At 59.7% G+C, this 18,153-nt stretch overlaps 1 protein-coding gene across 2 annotated transcripts; it reads right to left on the minus strand.

Moving 5' to 3' along the window:
• Positions 1-389: 389 nt before the first annotated feature.
• LOC133354613 (golgin subfamily A member 2-like) lies at positions 390-18,071 on the minus strand. Of its 2 annotated transcripts, XM_061571600.1 has the most exons (27): positions 17,930-18,071; positions 16,891-17,019; positions 15,958-16,053; positions 14,913-14,962; positions 13,955-14,018; positions 13,439-13,495; positions 12,672-12,752; positions 12,338-12,376; positions 11,786-11,845; positions 11,184-11,277; positions 10,955-11,061; positions 10,731-10,789; positions 10,320-10,461; positions 9,528-9,617; positions 8,909-9,016; positions 8,238-8,325; positions 7,599-7,750; positions 6,632-6,850; positions 5,778-5,891; positions 4,927-5,094; positions 4,013-4,306; positions 3,345-3,542; positions 2,976-3,078; positions 2,113-2,219; positions 1,447-1,624; positions 1,190-1,288; positions 390-869 (listed from the first exon to the last, which is right to left on the minus strand). In XM_061571600.1, the coding sequence occupies exons 1-27, from the start codon at positions 17,978-17,980 to the stop codon at positions 685-687; spliced, it is 3,132 nt and encodes a 1,043-aa protein (XP_061427584.1). In that variant the 5' UTR covers positions 17,981-18,071; the 3' UTR covers positions 390-684. The 2 variants fall into 2 exon arrangements, with proteins under 2 accessions (XP_061427584.1, XP_061427586.1); XM_061571602.1 differs by lacking the exon at positions 15,958-16,053.
• Positions 18,072-18,153: the final 82 nt, after the last annotated feature.

Here is an 18,153-nt window from a genome sequence, read left to right on the forward strand (position 1 = left end):
TCTCCCCAGTGCCGATGTTAACTAGACACCGCACCAGGTACTGAGTAGACCTAGGGGAAGCCCAGGACCGGTTAAAATAATCGTCGCCCATGATGGCTGCGAGCGAGCGACAATCAAACTCGGGTTGCCGGGTTCATAGCGCAGCGCGCTAACCGTTGCACTACACCGCCTCACCTGATACACACCCTCTACGCAGACCCTCCCACACACATCCTGCCATACGCACACGTTTTCACCATGCGCCTGTAGATGTGCACATTCCGAGGATGCATCCACACGGCCCCCTAAAACAACCACCACCCTGCTGTCTGCGCACCCCCATCAATCGCTCTTGTCTGTAGCCCCTCCAACCTCCCACACCCACCCACCCGCCGCCCCCCCCCCCCCAACCGTTCCGCCCTCCGGACGTCACGCGATCATCGCGCACGCGTGACCTTGACCTCTTGACGCGATCTCGCCCACGAGCCGTGACCTCAAGAGCCGGGTTCACATCTAAACGATCCGCGTAGGTGTGAACGTCCGTGAAGCCGCATGCCGGGCGACCTGGCGACCCCCTCCGGCTCGCCGTGCCCTCCATGCCGCTGCCGGGGCTGCTTTCCCGCCCGTCCAGCTGCCCGCCCGTGCCGTGGACTAGGCAGCCGCGGGCACGTTGGTGGGCAAGGTCGCGACCTCGCACGCGCGACCTCATATGAGCATGACCTTGACCTCGTTGTCGGTGTCCACGCGGTAGAAGAAGGGGATGCACGTGGACTCGTCGAGGTAGGAGGAGGAGGAGGGCCCGCGCGACTCCTGCAGCTCCTGCAGCAGTTGCATGATCTGCCCGGCCGTGCCGGGGGGCTCGGCGGTCGTGGGGGGCCGAGGGTCGTCGTCTGCGGGAGGATGAGAAGCGGGGGGCGGGGTACAGGGAGGGAGGTTCGAGTCAACGCACCTCACTGGAGCTAGTTTCAGTCGCATGTGCAGTGAGTATGTGTGGTGTATAATATGGTGTGTTGTGTGTCGTGTGTAGGGTAATGTGTTGTGCATGGTGTGTATCATGTGACGTATTTTATGCAAAGTGGCATATAGCGCGTATCATGTTATAGGTTTCGTACCCCAGTGTACTACACAGTATGCATGGTGTGTTGTGTATGGTACAACAGTGCAGTGCAACATTATGTTGTGTGTGTCCAGTGTGTGCCGTGTGCATCACCTGTGTGTGCTCTCTCCGTGCCAGTCTCTGCCGCTCTCTCCCTCGCACTCGCCCCCTCGCTTTCACCTCCTTCACCTCCTTCACCTCCTTCATCTCCGTCTGCGGGTAGAGAGGGGGGGGGGTGTCACCATGAGTGACGGAAGTGACCGGAGGCTGCGGCGGCTTCTCCGTATCTGGGCGGCCGTGCCTGCGGTGACCGGCTGTAAGGATGCGTGGCTGTAGCTGCGCGGGTCAACCGTGGCGTGTGGCCGTGTCACCCTGGGTGCCGTTGGGCAGGTGAGGGCCCATTCCCTCCTCCTGCTTCTCCTCGTTGGGTCCTCCCGCTGCTGCTGCCGTCACCGCCGCTACCCCCCGTGGCGCTGGCCCCTCCAGCCCCCACGCGTTCCTCTCGGCCAGGAGTCTCATCACCAGCTCCTGCAGCTCCCCCAGCTTCACCTGCCGGGGTCACAGGGCAAGGGTCAGGGCGTGTGGGCAAGGGTTGGGTGACAGGGGTGGTGATGATGATGAAGAAGATGATTTTGAATATGATAACGAGGATGTGGTACGGAGCAAACACGCGAATATATTACGGTTGGATGTTAGGTTTTGAGATCCAATCAGGACCTCTGGCAAATGTGGAGTGAATTTCATAGATTTATATACATTAGGTTCACATGATAAACACGCATGGACGAATCTCATTAATATTTTAATGGCATGACTCGCAGTTTGCAAGCATGAGCTTTGTGAGGTGCAGAGTGAATCTCCCCTTAATCAGATTGTTTCAGGAGGGGGGATAAGCAACGACTGAGAGCCGTTGACCCGCACGTCCCATCGCCTCTACGAAATTGTCACTGCAATGGCGCGGCCCCTGGGTCAGAGGGGCGATGGGACGGTGGGTTGGGCGGAGCGTGGGGGTCGTAGGGGTCGTAGGTCGGCGTCACCTTCATGTTGTCACGGTCGAGCGCCAGGCGGTTGATGAACTCGTCCTTGTCGCGGTGGCGCTGGCGCATGACGTCGCGCTGGCTCTGGTACAGCGCGATGTACTCGCCTGCACACGTGCATGCACACACACGGGGTGTGACGCACGCACGGGGTGTGACGCACGCACGGGGTGTGACGCACGTACGGGGTGTGACGCACGGTGTGTGACGCACGGTGTGTGACGCACACACGGTGTGTGACGCACGCACGGGGTGTGACGCACGCACGGTGTGTGACGCACGCACGGTGTGTGACGCACGGTGTGTGACGCACGCACGGGGTGTGACGCACGCACGGGGTGTGACGCACGCACGGGGTATGACGCACGGTGTGTGACGCACGCACGGGGTGTGACGCACGCACGGTGTGTGACGCACGCACGGTGTGTGACGCACGCACGGGGTGTGACGCACGCACGGGGTGTGACGCACGCACGGTGTGTGACGCACGCACGGGGTGTGACGCACGCACGGGGTGTGACGCACGCACGGGGTGTGACGCACGCACGGTGTGTGACGCACGCACGGGGTATGACGCACGGTGTGTGACGCACGCACGGTGTGTGACGCACGCACGGGGTGTGACGCACGCACACGTGGGTACCGCATGGGTACAGGTACGCGCGCACACGCACGTACAGACGCGCAAACACACACACGCACACACAGAGATCCCACATACAGCCTGTCCAGGCTGTTGCGGCAAGTGCTGTTAGCGAGCACCACACCCCGCTGCCTTTGTCTCCACAGCGCCGAGCGCTGATGTTCATACATCGCACCGGGTACTCATTTAAGGCTGAGTCGACCTACACACGCGTGCGCACCGATGGTGTCGGTCTCTCCCGACAGCTGCTCGCAGCGGTGCTCCAGCTGCTCCAGCTGATCGCGGAGGTCGGCCTTCTCCCGCATCACGGCCTGGAAGCGAACCTGCGCCGCCACAGCACAGAGGGGGTGCGGGTCACGCTCACCGCGTCACGCTCGCCGCGTCTAGCTCACCGCGTCTCGCTCACCGCGTCACGCTCACCGCGTCACGCTCACCGCAGATCGGGAGCCGATGGAGCGATCGCGGCGTTGGGGTGACGAGGTCTCGTTTACTGGTGCTGGTGGGAGTCACCAGCACGGCCCACGGGAAACAACCCTGTCACCACGCACCACTCACCACCGCTCCCTCCATCACCGCAGCCGCCACTCACCTGTAGCTGCTCCATGGCTGCACGCAGAGACTCGTGCTCCTGGGGGGACACGGCCCCCTCCCCGTGGTGGGGGGCGGCCGAGGGGGGGGCGGCGAGGTTGCCGAGACGACGCAGGGCGGCGTAGACGTCCCCGAGTCGCGAGATGAGTTGCGCTCGCTCGCTCTCGCGCTGCTCAACCAGAGCCCGCAGGTGCGAGACCTGGGCGGGCACGCGCAGCGCCGCACACGGCATGCATAGGTTACACGTGGTGAACAAATAGACAAAGATCCCCCAGATAGCCTTAACAGACTGTTGGGGTAAGTCCTGTTAGCGTGCACCTATGAAGGCCGGTACGGCACACGAGGGGGTGGGTGGCCAACACCTCGCCCGGCCGCCTTTGTCTTCCTAGTGGCGATGTTTAGACATTGCACCAGGTACTCATTCGAGTCTGAATCGACCTAGGGGAGGCCCAGGACCGGTTCAGATAATCGTCACTGGTGTTGGCTGTGAGCGGGAATAGAACCCGGGTGGCCAAGTTCGTAGCGCGGCGCGCTAACCGCTACACCCACACCCTGATCACACTGCTCCCTACCCACACACACACATCCTGATCACACTGCTACCCACACACACACACACACACCCTGATCACACTGCTCCCTACCCCCACACACCCCACAGCCCCTCACCGTCTCCTCTGGCTCCTCGGCCCCAGCCTCGTCTGCGGGCGAGTCTGTGGGAGACGGAGCGGGCGCGTCCGTCGGCGCCTCCAGCAGCGACGCCATGTCCTCCAGCACCCCCTGCAGGCCCCCCCCCACGGCCCAGCCCTCCTCGGGGCCCCCCACTCCCACCCTCCTCTCCCCGCCCTGCAGCACCCCCTCCGCGGCGGTGACCTGCGACCCGTCGACGGTGACCTGCGACCCCTGGGCCAGAGCGCGCAGCTTGTCGTGCGCGATGTGCAGAGCGGAACGAGCCTCGGCCTCCTGCTCGACACGGGGTCACGGGGTCACGGGCACACATAAATGATAACCAGAATTAATGGTAATATTTGTTATAGGTTGTAGTGGGAGGGTACCACGCGTATTAGGAGCTCGCACACAGCAATTGGTGGAGCTGCGTCTTGTGTGTACGCGTGTGCATGTGTGTGTGTGGTTGCTGAGCATGGAGAGCGGTGGTGCAGTTGTTAGCGCGCTGCGCTACGAACCTGGCGAGCCAAGTTCGACTCAGCCTTACATGATAAAGGCAGTCGGGCGGCGTGGTGCTGGTCACCCACCTCGTGTGCCGTGTGCCGGCTTCATAGGTACTTGCTAACAGCACCTTCCTCAACAGACTACTAAATCTTTTTAACGTGTCGAGTTCGTGTGAGCAGCGTCGGCTTTCATAGGTGCTGCTTGCAAAGAGCACTTGACTCAACAGTCTGTTAGAGGCTATGCGGGGGGGGGGGGGGCGGGAAATCTTTGTATTTTGTATGGGAGCAGTCGTCACGGCCACCAACACCAGTGACGAATATATGAACAACTGGTCCTGGGCCTCCCCCAGATCGACTCAGCCTTAAACGAGTATCTGAAGTTACTGTCTGCACGTGCGTGTGCGGGCCCCGCACCTGGTGCTGCACGCGGTCGAGCAGCGTGCTCTGGGCCAGGCACTGCCGGTGCAGCTCGTCGCGCTCCGCCTGCAGCTGCACCACGGCCGCCCCGTACTGCTGCAGCTGCTGCAGCACCGCGCTCCGTTCCGCCACCAGAGCCTCCGCCTCCGCGCACTTGGCTTGCAGCTGCGACGAAGGCAACGGTCACGCGATCACGCCGACGCCGACGCCGACATCGATGGCGAGCCGCCGTTCGGCCACGGCGCGTGTACCCGGCTAGGTGCGCTTTGATAGCCGTGTGAAGTGTGGAAGGCACTCCGCTGATGTAACCGTCACTTAGTGGTGAGTGGCGGGGTGTATTGGTGTGTGTGTGTGTTTACCGTTTGTCACCGTTTACAGGCCACGAACGTCACACTATTTTTGGACGGCGTGTGGAGATGTGCAAGTTGCGACGTGTGGCTCCCCGTTGTGTTTTCGGGTTGGAGTTGGCCACATGCCCCAATTATAGGATCAGAGAGCTTGGGCAATCGTTGTTGGCGGTGCTGGTTCTGGGTGCCCTTCCTTCTCCGGCTTACCTGCGGTTTTCCGAGCGAAAATCTGGGCACGGCGTCACAAATCCTACAGCGGGCGCTTCGATCTGCGATTCTTTGCACCAATGACGACGCTTCGTACAAATAGAAACTATTGTTTACACCTTTGGAACGTCCTTTGCCAGTATCAAATTATGATAATTGTTTTTTTACCCTTTTATCTGGCAACAAAGGTGTCAGTTTTGTTGCCAGATAAAAATGGTAAAAAACCAATTATCAGAAACGATTTGTTGCGTGGCATGAGCGGTGGCACGGTGGCAGCGGTGGCGGGAGCTCCACCTGCTCCTTGACTTCGTGCGAGTTCTCCTGCAGGGAGCCCATGTGGCGAGCGAGCTCCTTCTTCACGTGCTGCTCCGACTGCAGCGCGCTGCCCAGCTCCATGTTCTCGTTGCTCTGTGGGACATGCAGCGGCGGGGGCGGCACGGTGGGACACGGGGGACAGCACAGCCATCAGGGGACAGCAGCATGGGGACACGGGAGGACACAGACGGATATGGGGACACGCAGGGACAAGGGGACACAGTTGGGCCATGGGCGACATCGGAGACACGGAATCAGAGGTCGCAAACGGATTTTGATTCCTTACCCATACCTGGCCGCACCAGGGTCGCAAACGGGTACCCGTACCCTACCCGATACCCGGCTACCCGTACCCGGCCGGGTATCGGGTACCCGATTGCGACCTCTGGGATGAAGCCATGTTGCAGACGCGGGTGGGTTGATTCTAGGAACTTGAATTGTGAGAAGAGACAAGACGTTGGGAAATGAGTGACAAACAGTGACTCATCAGTGACTCACGGCCTACCCGTACCCGGCCACACCAGGGTCGCAAACGGGTACCCGTACCCGTACCCGGCCGGGTACGGGTATCGGGAACCCGATTGCGACCTCTGCACGGAATACACGGGAAAGATTGAGACACAGACACGTGGGGAAATGGGACGTAAGGGTACATGTGGGATACGAGGGGAAGGTAGGTGATAAAGGGATGACACAAGGCACGGGTAGACACGGAGACATTGGGCACGCAGGGGGAGACAAAGGGGGAAGTGAAAACACGGGTAGTGGGACGACGAGCACGGGGGGACACGGGTACGCGCGAACAGCGAGACGCGGAGAGACACGGCGCTCACCAGCTTGACGAAGCCGTTCTGCATCTCAGCGAGCTGCTCCTTGAGCTGGCGGTTCTGCGCGAGCGCGCGGGAGATGGTGGCCTTGTCGGCCTGCGCCGTCTCCAGCAGCCGCTGCCGGTCACTCGCCTCGCAGCCCAGGTCCCCCAGCCGCGACTCGAGCGCCAGCAGCCGTGACTCCGCCTCGCGGTTGAGCTCGCTCAGATGCTCGTTGTCGCGCACCTGGGCGGACGGCGGGGTAAAGGGAGCGAGGGGAGCGGAGGCGCAGCGGTTAGCGCGACGCGGTACGAACCCGCCGGCCCAAGTTTCACTCTTCCCGCTTACGGCCAGAAGCGGTGAAGGGGAGGATATCGGAACCGGTCCCAGGACTCCCCGAGGTCGATTTAGCCTTAAACGACTTCCTGGAGCGGTGTGTAAACAGCAGCACTGGGGATACGAAGGCGACCGGGCGTGGTGCTGTCAACCCACTCCCTCGTGTGTCGTGCCGGCCTACATCGGTGCTACTCCGTAACAGCACTTGCCCTAACAGTTTAATGCTATGTGGGGGATCTTTGTTTCTGTACCAGCGTGTGTGTGTGTGCTCAGGAGAAATGACCACCTCCTGTTTCAACTCACTCAGCTTTTCACACGTGCGCAGCTGAGTAGACAGTGGGTAAGGAGTTAAGTGTGTGCGCACGTGCCTGTGCGTATGCGTGCTTTGTTGTGCACGTGTCTGTGTGTGCGCGTATACGTGCATGCCTGTGTGCGCGTGTTTACGTCTGTGCCTGCGTGTGCACGTGCACATGCGTGCCTGTGTGTATGTGTTTATGCACGTGCCTGTGCGTGCCTGTGCGTGCGTGCCTGTGCGTGCCTGTGCGTGCGTGCCTGTGCGTGCGTGCTTGTGGATGCGTGCATGCGCGTGCCTGTGTATGCATGCCTGTGCGTGCCTGTGCGTGCCTGTGCGTGCGGATGCGTGCGTGCGTGCGCGTGCCTGTGCGTGGTACTGGGCTACAAGCTCGTCCTTCTCCCTGCGCGCCCTCTCCAGCTCCACCGCCAGGCCGTGCTCGCGCTCCGAGGGCCCCTCCTGCTCCGACGTGGCGACGGCGGCGCTCGACTTTTGCGCCGCCTGCTCGCACAGAACCACTGGTGGGGGGGGTGGGGCGGGAACCGGCGGTCACTCAGCGGCTGCTGTGTGACACGTGTGTGTGTGTCTGTGTGTCTGTGTGTGCTGTGTTAACTTGAGGAGCGGTAGTGTCGCGGTTAGTGAGCTGTGCTACGAACCTGGCCACCCGGGCTCGGTATCTGAACCGGTCCTGGGCCTCCCCGAGGTCGACTCAGCCTAAAATGGGAACCTGGTGCGGTGTGTAAACATCGCCACTGGGGAGACAAAGGCGGTCGGGCGTGGTGCTGGCCACCCATCCCCTCGTGTGCCGTGCCGGCCTTCATAGGTGCTCGCTAACAGCACTTGCCGCAACAGGGGACCTTTGTCTTCGCTGCGTTAACGTGCTGTGTATGTGCGTGCGCTGTTACCTGCTGTATGTAGGTAACACAGCGCGTGTCATACCGTACGTGCCGTGCGCACTGCGTTATAATGTGTGTACTGGGTGTGTGCCGCAAGCGCTCAGCTCACCCTTCTGCTGCTCCAGCTCGTGCAGCGACCGCTCCATCTCTGTGATGCGCACCACCTGCTCATCCTTCTCACGAGACAGCAGCTCCACCTAGCAGCAGCACACACACAGCAAACCATGGCACACACAGCACACCGTGTCAGACACAGCACACCATGACACACACAGCACACACACACAGCACACCGTGTCAGACACAGCACACCATGGCACACACAGCACACACACAGCACACACACACAGCAAACCATGGCACACACAGCACACACACAGCACACACACAGCAAATCATGGCACACACAGCACACACAGCACCCACACAGCAAACCATGGCACACACAGCACACACACAGCACACACACAGCACACCATGGCACACACAGCACACACACAGCACACACACAGAACACCATGGCACACACAGCACACCATGTTAGAGAGCACAGCACACACACAGCATACCATGCGCGACACAGCACATACAGCACACCACCCTCGATACAGCACACGCAGCACACGCAGCACACAGTGATAGAAAACACACACACAGAACACACCATATCAGACACAGCTCACACACAGCACACCATGGCACACCATATCAGACACAGCACGCACGGAACACACACACACACACAGCACACTGCGTCCGACACAGCACACGCGCGTGCACCTGCTGTGCCGAGTGGCGAGCCGTCTCCTGCCAGAGGCGCCCCTGCTCCTCCATCTGCTGCAGGTGCTGCTGCCGCTCCAGCATCAGCTGCTGCACCGACTCCGACATCTGCACCGGGAAAACGCACAGCGCCCGCAACACAGTCACACAAACACAACCCCCCACGTAGCCCTGAACAGACTTTGCGCAAGTGCCGTTAGCGAGCGCCGATGAAGGCCGGCGCGGCGTACAACGGGGTGGGAGGCCAGCACCACGCAAGGCTGCCTTTGTCTCCCCACTGTTGATGGTTACACACCGCACCAGGTACTCATTTGAGGCCGAGTCGTCCTTGGGTAGGTCCAGGACCCGTTCAAATAATCGTCACCGGTGTTGGCGAGCGGGAATCGAACTCGGGTCGCCGGGTTTGTAACGCAGTGCGTTAACCGCTACAATACTGCTACCCACCCGTAATGATACACACACACACACGGAAACACACAGACGCACACGGACACACACACACAGACGCACACGCACGCACACGCACGCACATCCACAAACAAACACATAGGCACTCAAACACGCACGGGACACACACGGACGCACGCGGACACAGCCACCGCAGCAGCAGCGTCCGTACCGCGTGCAGCTGCTGCTGGAGCTGTTCTCTTTCCTCCGAGAGCTGCTGCAGCTGCTGGTTGAGATGTGGCATCCCCGCCTGACTCGACAGCTGCAAGCGCACACGTATGGGGGAATGCGCACGCAGGCACGCAGGCACGCTCGTATTTGTAAACGAAGACGAAAAATCGGGCGGCACGCGTGGATTCCGTATCGCTCTTCCACCACGGGTTTTGCCCTCCCAGGCGTTCCACGGTGACGTCACGGCAAGGCCTGCGGTCCGTAATCTGGACAAAGTGACGTCGGCTCGCCGGAAGACGGCAGAGCAGAAGAGGTGAGGACTCGGCCTGTTTCCCTCGGCATGGAATCGAGTGTTTCCCCCTCGCCCGCGTGGGGTTTCTCCGGGTGCCATGGTTTCCTCCCGCACGTCAACACTCATCATCAATTGGCCGATAACGCCTCGATATACAGAGGACCTGCAGAAATCGGGCAATTGTTGGTAGTGCCGTTGCTGCTGCCTTCCCGCTCCCCGTCTGTAGTTCCTCCTCCCGGCAGCTCTGAGTCGTCCCCTCTCTCTCTCTCTGAGTCGTCCCCTCTCTCCCTCTACGACAGCGATGAGCAGATAATGCGCGGCGGCGACGGCTCACCGTTTCAAGGTAAGATTGATTATTTTTACTATAATGCGCGCCTGCCGCATGTGTGTGGCGAGTGTGCGGCGAGTGTCGGGTTAGTGTGCGGTGAGCACGCCGCGTGCACGCGCATAGAGACCGCACATGCATGCGGTGTGGTGGTGGTGGCGGCGCCGTTCGCTCACCTGCTGCACCATGATGTCGGCCATGTGCAGCTTGCCCTTGAGCTCCTCCGTGAACTCGCGCAGCCCCAGCACCTCGGCGGCGCGCGACGCCAGCTGCTCCGCCTGCTCCGACGTCTGCTGAGTCAGCTCGTCCCGCACGCGCCTACTCGCAGACGCACGCACGCGCAGATCCCCCGTGGAGCCTCCAACAGAGTGCAGGGGCAGAGTGCCATTAGCGGGTGGCACCTACGAAGGCCGGCACGGCGCACGGGGGGCATGGTGTGACCGGCACAGTGAACAGAGGAGAATGAGATTCTCAGCTGTTGACTTTAACACCCGAACAAATCGAGAGGGGGGTGAGATCCCAGCCAACCGGGGGTTCACTTTCCCACAGGCATCGTGATGGCACCCCCAGCGCACGCGCACACTCACGTCAGCTGCTCTCGCTCCTCCGCCACGGCCGCTCTCTCCGTCTGCAGCTCCTTGGCGAGCTGCGGGCACAGACACGGCATCAACATGACTCGGGGACACGGGGAGACGGGAACATGGCTTGTCACGTGGCGTGCTCTGCGCATCACGGGGACACGGCGTGTCGCGTGGCGTGCTCTGCGCGACACGGGGACACGGTGTGTCACGTGGCGTGCTCTGCGCGTCACCTTCTCGGCCTGCTTGTGCTGGGAGGAGACGGTGGAGAGGGCGCGCTCCAGCTCCGACACGCGCTGGCGCCCGGCATTGAGGCGCGCGCTCAGATCCTCCACCTCGCCTGCACACGGAGACACGGAGACATGGGGCATGGGTACGCAGAGACACGAGGTACACGAGGACATAGACGGGATATAGGATAGAGAGACACGAGATTGCGGTTGCTGTGGTTGTGGTGCTGACCGGCTCTCTGCTGCAGGGATTTATCCGCGAGGCTCAGTGTGTTCTGCAGCTCCGACTTCTCCGACACCAGGATCCCGATCGTCTGAACGTGCACCTGGGGTGGCCCAGACCACGGCCCGCCACGTCACACGCGCGGCACCCGCGCAGCACACGCGCAAATTAAAAACGTGTAAATTACTTCATTAGCCAGGAGAGCCACACCGAGTCGTGTGACCCTTGTTCAGGAGGGTGCTGCTGCTGCTGCTACGTTGGGCGTCTGTCTGCGAGAAGTTTCCGGCCAATTAACGATGAGCTGTGTTAATTATACCACGTGGCAGGAAACCGCGGCACCCGGAGAACAGCCACGCCTTGCGCGAGGTGGCAGCGCTTTAGCCCCGTACGGGTGGAATAAACGGATGGCGATTAGTCCACTTGCTTTGCTGCCCTCTCCTGGCGAGCCCAGGGTATGGCACCTCCTCACCCCATCTGTGCGTGATCCACTAACCCTCTCTGCTGCCTCCACAGCGCTGGATCACAGGTCACAGGTCACCCGGCTAACAGCACGGAGAGCACGCGGCACCCTGACCCAAACCCACCCACGACCCTGACCCCTGACCTCTGACCTGCAGTTGTTCCAAAGCTGACCCTTCACTGTGAAGCCGCTTCTCCTGATCAGCGCGGACCTGAGAGATACGACGACACGCGACATGTAATTTGTGAGACGTGTTTCACACGTTAAGGACGACATTCGACACGCATTGCGAGGTAAACGCAATGCACTCCACGTGACGCGTCAAGGTCAACATGTTAGGTGACACCAGACGTTACGCACGGCTTGCAACGTGCGACATCTGACGTTACACCCCGTATACACACGTCCAAAACATTGCACACGTGTAACACACACCACACATGTGTAACACACACACACCACACACACACATGCGCAACACACACACACCACACACACATGCACAACACACACACACCACACACACACGCGCAACACACACCCCACACGCACCACACACACCGGACACACGCACCACACAGACACATGCACACACGCACCACACATACACGCACCACACACACACCACACACGCACCACACACACGCACCACACACACACGCGCCACACACACTACAGGAACAGAGTGAGGATGTGCCACCACCTTCAGGAGCTCTGTCTCCAGGGCATCGTTCTGCTGCTTCTGTGGGGCACACAGAGAGGGCAGAGGGGGTCAGTCCCGGAGGGGTGAGTGGTGAGGGTGGTGAGGGTGGTGGGAGTGGTGAGTGTGGTGTGTCAATGTGCCGAGTGTGGCATGTGAGTGTGGCGAGTGAATATGGTGAGTCTGACAAGTGTGATATACGAGTGGGTGTGGTGAGCGAGTGTGGTCAGCGAGTGTGTTGAGTGTGCCAAGTGAGTATGAGTGTGGTGTGGTTCGTCAATGTGGCGAGTGGCTGTGGCGAGTGGCTGTGGCGAGTGTGGCGAGTGCGGTGCAGTACGGCGTCGTGCAGGTCTGCGAGGAGTCTCTTGTGATCGAGCGACGCAGCGTCCAGAGCCTGAGTCAGCTCCTGGTTCCTCGTCTGTGCGTCCACACACACACAAAGACAAAGATCAGCCGTGTAGCCTTAACAGACTGTTGGGGCAAGTGCTGTCCGCGAGTTGCACCTCTATGAAGGCCGGCATGGCACACGAGGGGGTGGGTGGCCAGCACCACGCCCACAACACATGTACACACATGCGTATCAAGACAAAGATCCTCCGTATAGCCTTAACAGACTGTTGGGGCAAGTGCTGTCCGCGAGTTGCACCTCTATGAAGGCCGGCACGGCACACGAGGGGGGTGGGTGGCCAGCACCACGCACGACCGTCTTTGTCTGTCCAGTGGCGTTGTTTGCACATCGCACCAGGTACTCATTTGAGGCTGAGCCGACACGCACCTTTACACACAAGCACGCCATGGATCCCTTGTGCGGTCACACATCCTGTTGTGGCAAGTTAGCGCACTGCTCTGTCAACCCGGTGACCCAGTTTCTATTCCAGTTCACGGCTAACATCAGTGGCCTCTCCGAGGTCGGCTCAAGTCATTAATGAGCAGCTGACGCTGTGTGTGAACGTCAGCACCGGGGAAACAAAGACAGCCGAGGCCTGGTGCTGGCTACCCACCCCCTCGTGTGCCGTGTCGGCCTTCATAGCTGCTTGCTAACACTTGCCCCTTCGGTCTGTTAAGGCTACACGGGTATCTTTTGTTTTTGTTTGTGCATCTCACCTCCAGTTCTCTGGTGTCTGCCGAGTGGCTGCCGCTCTCCCCGTTGCGGTAGTTTGACTGGCACACAGTTCACACAGACTTCGTTAGAACACAAACACATGCAATACACAACTACTACAAAGACTAAGTTCCCCCCTGTAGCCTTAACAAACTCTTGGGGCAAGTGCCATTAGTGAGTACACACACGTGCTCACACACACAAAGATCCTCCGTATAGCCTTAGCAGACAAGTGCTGTTAGCGAGTACCTACGATGGCTGGAATGGTACATGAGGGGGTGAGTGGCCAGCACCACGCCCGACCGCCTTTGTCTCCCTAGTAGCGATATTTACACACCGCACCAGGTATTCATTTGAGGCTGAGTCGACCTAGGGGAAGCCTAGGACCGGTTCAAATAATCGTCACTGGTGTTGGCCGTGAGCAGGAATCGCCGGGTTCATAGCGCAGCGCGCTAACCACTACACTTCCACTCCACACGCACACGCTTGCACACACACGCACGCACTCACTCACTCACCTGGGACATGAGGCCGTTGATCTGCACAGAGATCTGGCGCAAACGTTCCGTGGACGAGACGTCCCTGTGACGACACGGGCAGCAGAGTGAGAACCGCAGCCACCGCGTCACCACACCCCCACCACACCAACACCACACCATCAGTATCACATCACCACTACCACACCGCCACCACCGCCACCACACCCCATTACCAAGCAGTATCACGCAGTACTACAACATCAACACCCTTCCACATCGTCATGACACCACCACCACCACCACACAATCACCACCACCACCATGTAGCATCATGCGGTACTACATCACCACCATCACCATGACTCCACACCATCACCAGTTCAAGGCTTTAGCTGGATTCTTTGTCTTGCGTGCATCTGTGTGTATTGCTGCATGTGCCTCCATCTGTATGTCTGCTGGAGTATTGAGTTGTACTAAACATTTTTCTTTGTCACTTAGTGTGTCTGCTTAAGTGTGTGCGTGGCCTCATGTGCCGTACCAGTCTTCACAGGTGCTCGCTAACAGCACTTGCTCCAAAAGTCTGTTCAGGGTAAACAGGGGATCTCTGTCTTGTCTTTGGGTAGTGGTAGCGCAGTGGTAAGCGCACTGCGCGACAAATCTGGTGACAAAAATTCGATTCCCGCTCACGGGCAACACCGGTGACATCTGTGATTATCTGAATCGGTCCTGTGCCTTCCCTATGTCGACTCAGCCTTAAATGAGCACCTGATGCAGAGTGTAAACATCACCAGTGGGAAGACAGAGGCGGCCAGGCGTGGTGCTGTCCAACCACCCCCTCCGTGTGCCATGCCGGCCTTCATAGAGGTGCAACTCGCTAACGGCACCTGTCCCAAAAGCCTGTTGAAGGCTATGGGGGGGTCATTGTCTGTGTGTCTGCACGTCTGTCCGTGTCGACATGAGAGAGTGTGAATGAGTGCGCTTGTGCCTCTGCTATTACCGCATTCCCTCCTGCTGCTCCTCCTCCCCCCCATCCATCACCTCCGCCACCTGCAGCACAAACCCCGTTACTCAGAATCCCTGCCACCAGCCAAGGCGCTGGGCCACATCCAGGACAGACGGAACACAAGGGTACTCTGTGTGTGTGGATTGCTGTGTGCGTGTGTGGTTCGCTGTGTGCTGATCATGGTGTATTTGTGTGTGGTTCGCTGTGTATGCGGATCACTGTGTGGTTAGCTGTGTGTGTTGTTTGCTGTGTTTGTTTTCACTTTGTGTGTGTGGATCTGTGTGCGTGTGTGGTTCGCTGTGTGTGTGGATTGCTGTGTGCGTGTGTGGTTTGCTGTGTGTGTGTAGTTCGCTGTGTGTGTGTGTTTCGCTGTGTATGGGGATCGCTGTATGTGTCTGATTCACTGTGTGTGTGTGGTGAGCTGTGTGCAGATTTCTGTGTATGTGTGTGGTTCGCTGTCTGTGCAAATCGCTGTGTGTGTGGGGAGCGGTGGTAGTGCAGTGGCTAGTGCACCACGCTATGAATCAGGTGACCCGAGATCCGTTCACGGCCGACATGAGTGACAGTTATCTGAACCAGTCTTGGGCCTCCCCCTAGGTCGACTCACACTTAAGTTATTGCTGGGTGTGGTGGACAAACATGAGTACCGGGAAGACAAAGGTGGCCAAGCTTGGTGCTAGATACCCACCCCCTCGTGTGCCATGCTCGCCTAAATAGGTGCTCGCTGACAGAACTGGCCCTAGCAGTCTGTTAAGGCTAAACAGGCGATCCTTTGTCTTTTATCTCTGTGGGTCGCTCTGTGTGAGTCGGTCGCGTTACACAGACAAGTCATGTGCTGCAGCCACACATCACATGATGCAAGCACTGGTCACGTGTTAGGAGCACAAGCCATCTGAGCACGCTTAGGTCATGCTGCACAGGCGCGGGGCCGCGTGATGCATGCACGGGTCACGCGTGCGACAGACCACGTGATCGAAACACAAGGGTTTATATGACGCATGCACGGGTCACATGACGCATGCAAGGGCGGTTCATGCACCTCCGTGAGCGTGGGGGGGGGCGACCCCCCCACCGCCCCCGCCGCCGTCTCCTCGTCGGCCTCTCCGGCGCTCGCAGAGAGTCGCTCGTCCTCCGACTGCGCCCAGCACCCGGCACGGGGAAGGGGGGGGGTGAACACATGGGGGTCACGGGGTCACGTGCGACGGCGAGGGTGAGGGGCGACGTGTCTGGCGACGGCGAGCTGGGGTGAGCGATGTTAGCAGCTGGCAGAGCGGGGGTCAGGCGATGATGGCGGGCAGCAATGTTAGGCGGGGGTATTAAGAGGATAATGCCACGGTATTAACGATTTGGTAATGACCGGGTAATGAGAGGGTAACATTCAGGAATTACGCCAGGGTAACGCTCGCGTAATGTCAGGGTAACGTGTGGGTAACGTCAGGATGACTGGGTAATGTCTGGGTTAACGGCTGACAGGGGACGGCAACGTCAGGGTAACGTGACAGTAATATTATGGTAACACAAGGGTATCTTCAGGATAATTCCAGGGTAACGGATAATAATTTAATAAGTGCATGGAACCACAGACAAGAAAGCAGCCAGCTGGTGAGGTGGCTCCAACAATTGCCCAAGCTCTGGGGTCCTCTATATACGAAGGCGTTATCGGCCAATTAACGAGTGTTTACATGTGGGAGGAAACCCGAGCACCCGGAGAAAACCAATGGGTGCGAGGGGGAAACACCCTATCCCCACACGGATGGCGATTAGTCCACACTTGCTGTAGGAAGGGATATTCACAACTTCTCTGTGATCCACCAACCAACGCTGCTGCGGCTGCCTCCACAGCGCTGGGGCGACAGGCGTGCACCACCACGAGTGGGTTGACAGGAGCAACGCTAAGGTAACGCTCGGGTAACGCGAGGTGAGCGCTCGGGTAACTTGAGGGTGAACGCGAGGGCGACGCCTGGCGGGTGACCTGCTCTCGGCTGTCCCGCTCATCCCGGGGGTCATTGCCGCCCTCCTCGCCGTCTCGTCCTCGCCGCTTCTTCTTGGCGCTGCCGCCATCTCCGCCGCCGGGGACTGCCTTCTGTTGGTACTCCTTCAGCTGGGAGGGGGGCACATGGGGATACAGAGACGGGTGAGGACAAGTGGAGGACGTGGGGACAGAGGGACATGTTGAGACTGGACACATACGGAGACAAGTTGATGACGGGCGGAGGTGGGGGATAGCGAGACGTGCTGACAGGTTCAGATGAAGAGATCTCAACACAGGTGGGGAGATAAAGGTGAGGCCATGAATGTAAGTGGAGAGAGGAGCGGTGGGACAGCTCAAGACAGGTGAAGACAGAGAGACATGTAAATGGAGACATGTGAAGACGGCGAGACGCGAAGATGGGATCTCGGGGTAGGGGGCGTTGAGGGGTAGAGTGGGACCGGCGTACGGTGCACACAAAGTCGAAAACTAAAAGACGAGGCGGGGAAATAGACTTGGAGGTGGTGGTGGTGGTAGGGGGGGGGGAGAATCAGTGGCCCTGTGATGAGACGGGCGAACAAGGGAAGACGCGCCCAGAGGCGTGAAGACAGAGCGAGACGTGTGAAGACGGGTGGAGGAAGGGAGGCCGTGGGGGTGGGGGGCATGGGGACCTTTGCAGATAAGTGAAGGCAGACAAGGGAAGATACATGGGGGACAAGCGAAGAGAGGGAGGCTTTTAAGACAGGCGGGGGTCTCAGTCGAGAGTGACATGTGAAGACAGACAAGTGGAGACGCGCCAGGAGACGCGGAGACAAGCGATGAGACGCTTCAGACGACCAAATCGACCGCTGAGCCGCGTACGTCCGGGTTGAACCCCGCAAGCCGGCGCCTTACGACGGCGGCGGCGGGGGGGTACCCATTCCCCTCCTCCCCAGCAGCGCCGCCTCGTGCCCCCCACCCCCCCACCACTCGCCTCGCACGCCCCGTGAACCCCCCAGCCCACGACTGCCCCGTGCGCCGCTGGCCTCGTCGTCGTCGTCACCTTCTTCTTGGCCGCGGCGAGACGCGCCTGTCTGCTGCCCCCCTCCGCCATGACGCGCGACCACGTCCTCGGGTTCCGGCGTGCACCGCGGCGCCGCGTCAGCGAGGCCGTAATCGTCAATCTAGCAATGCGAGAGCGCTCGAGTGTGATCGTCAATCAAGCAATGCGAGAGCGCTCGAGTGTGATCGTCAATCAAGCAATGCGAGAGCGCTCGAGTGTGATCG

Source organism: Lethenteron reissneri, chromosome 48 (genome assembly GCF_015708825.2).
Source record: "Lethenteron reissneri isolate LAM-NWPU_2019-01 chromosome 48, ASM1570882v1, whole genome shotgun sequence".
In the NCBI taxonomy this organism is placed as follows: domain Eukaryota; kingdom Metazoa; phylum Chordata; class Hyperoartia; order Petromyzontiformes; family Petromyzontidae; genus Lethenteron; species Lethenteron reissneri.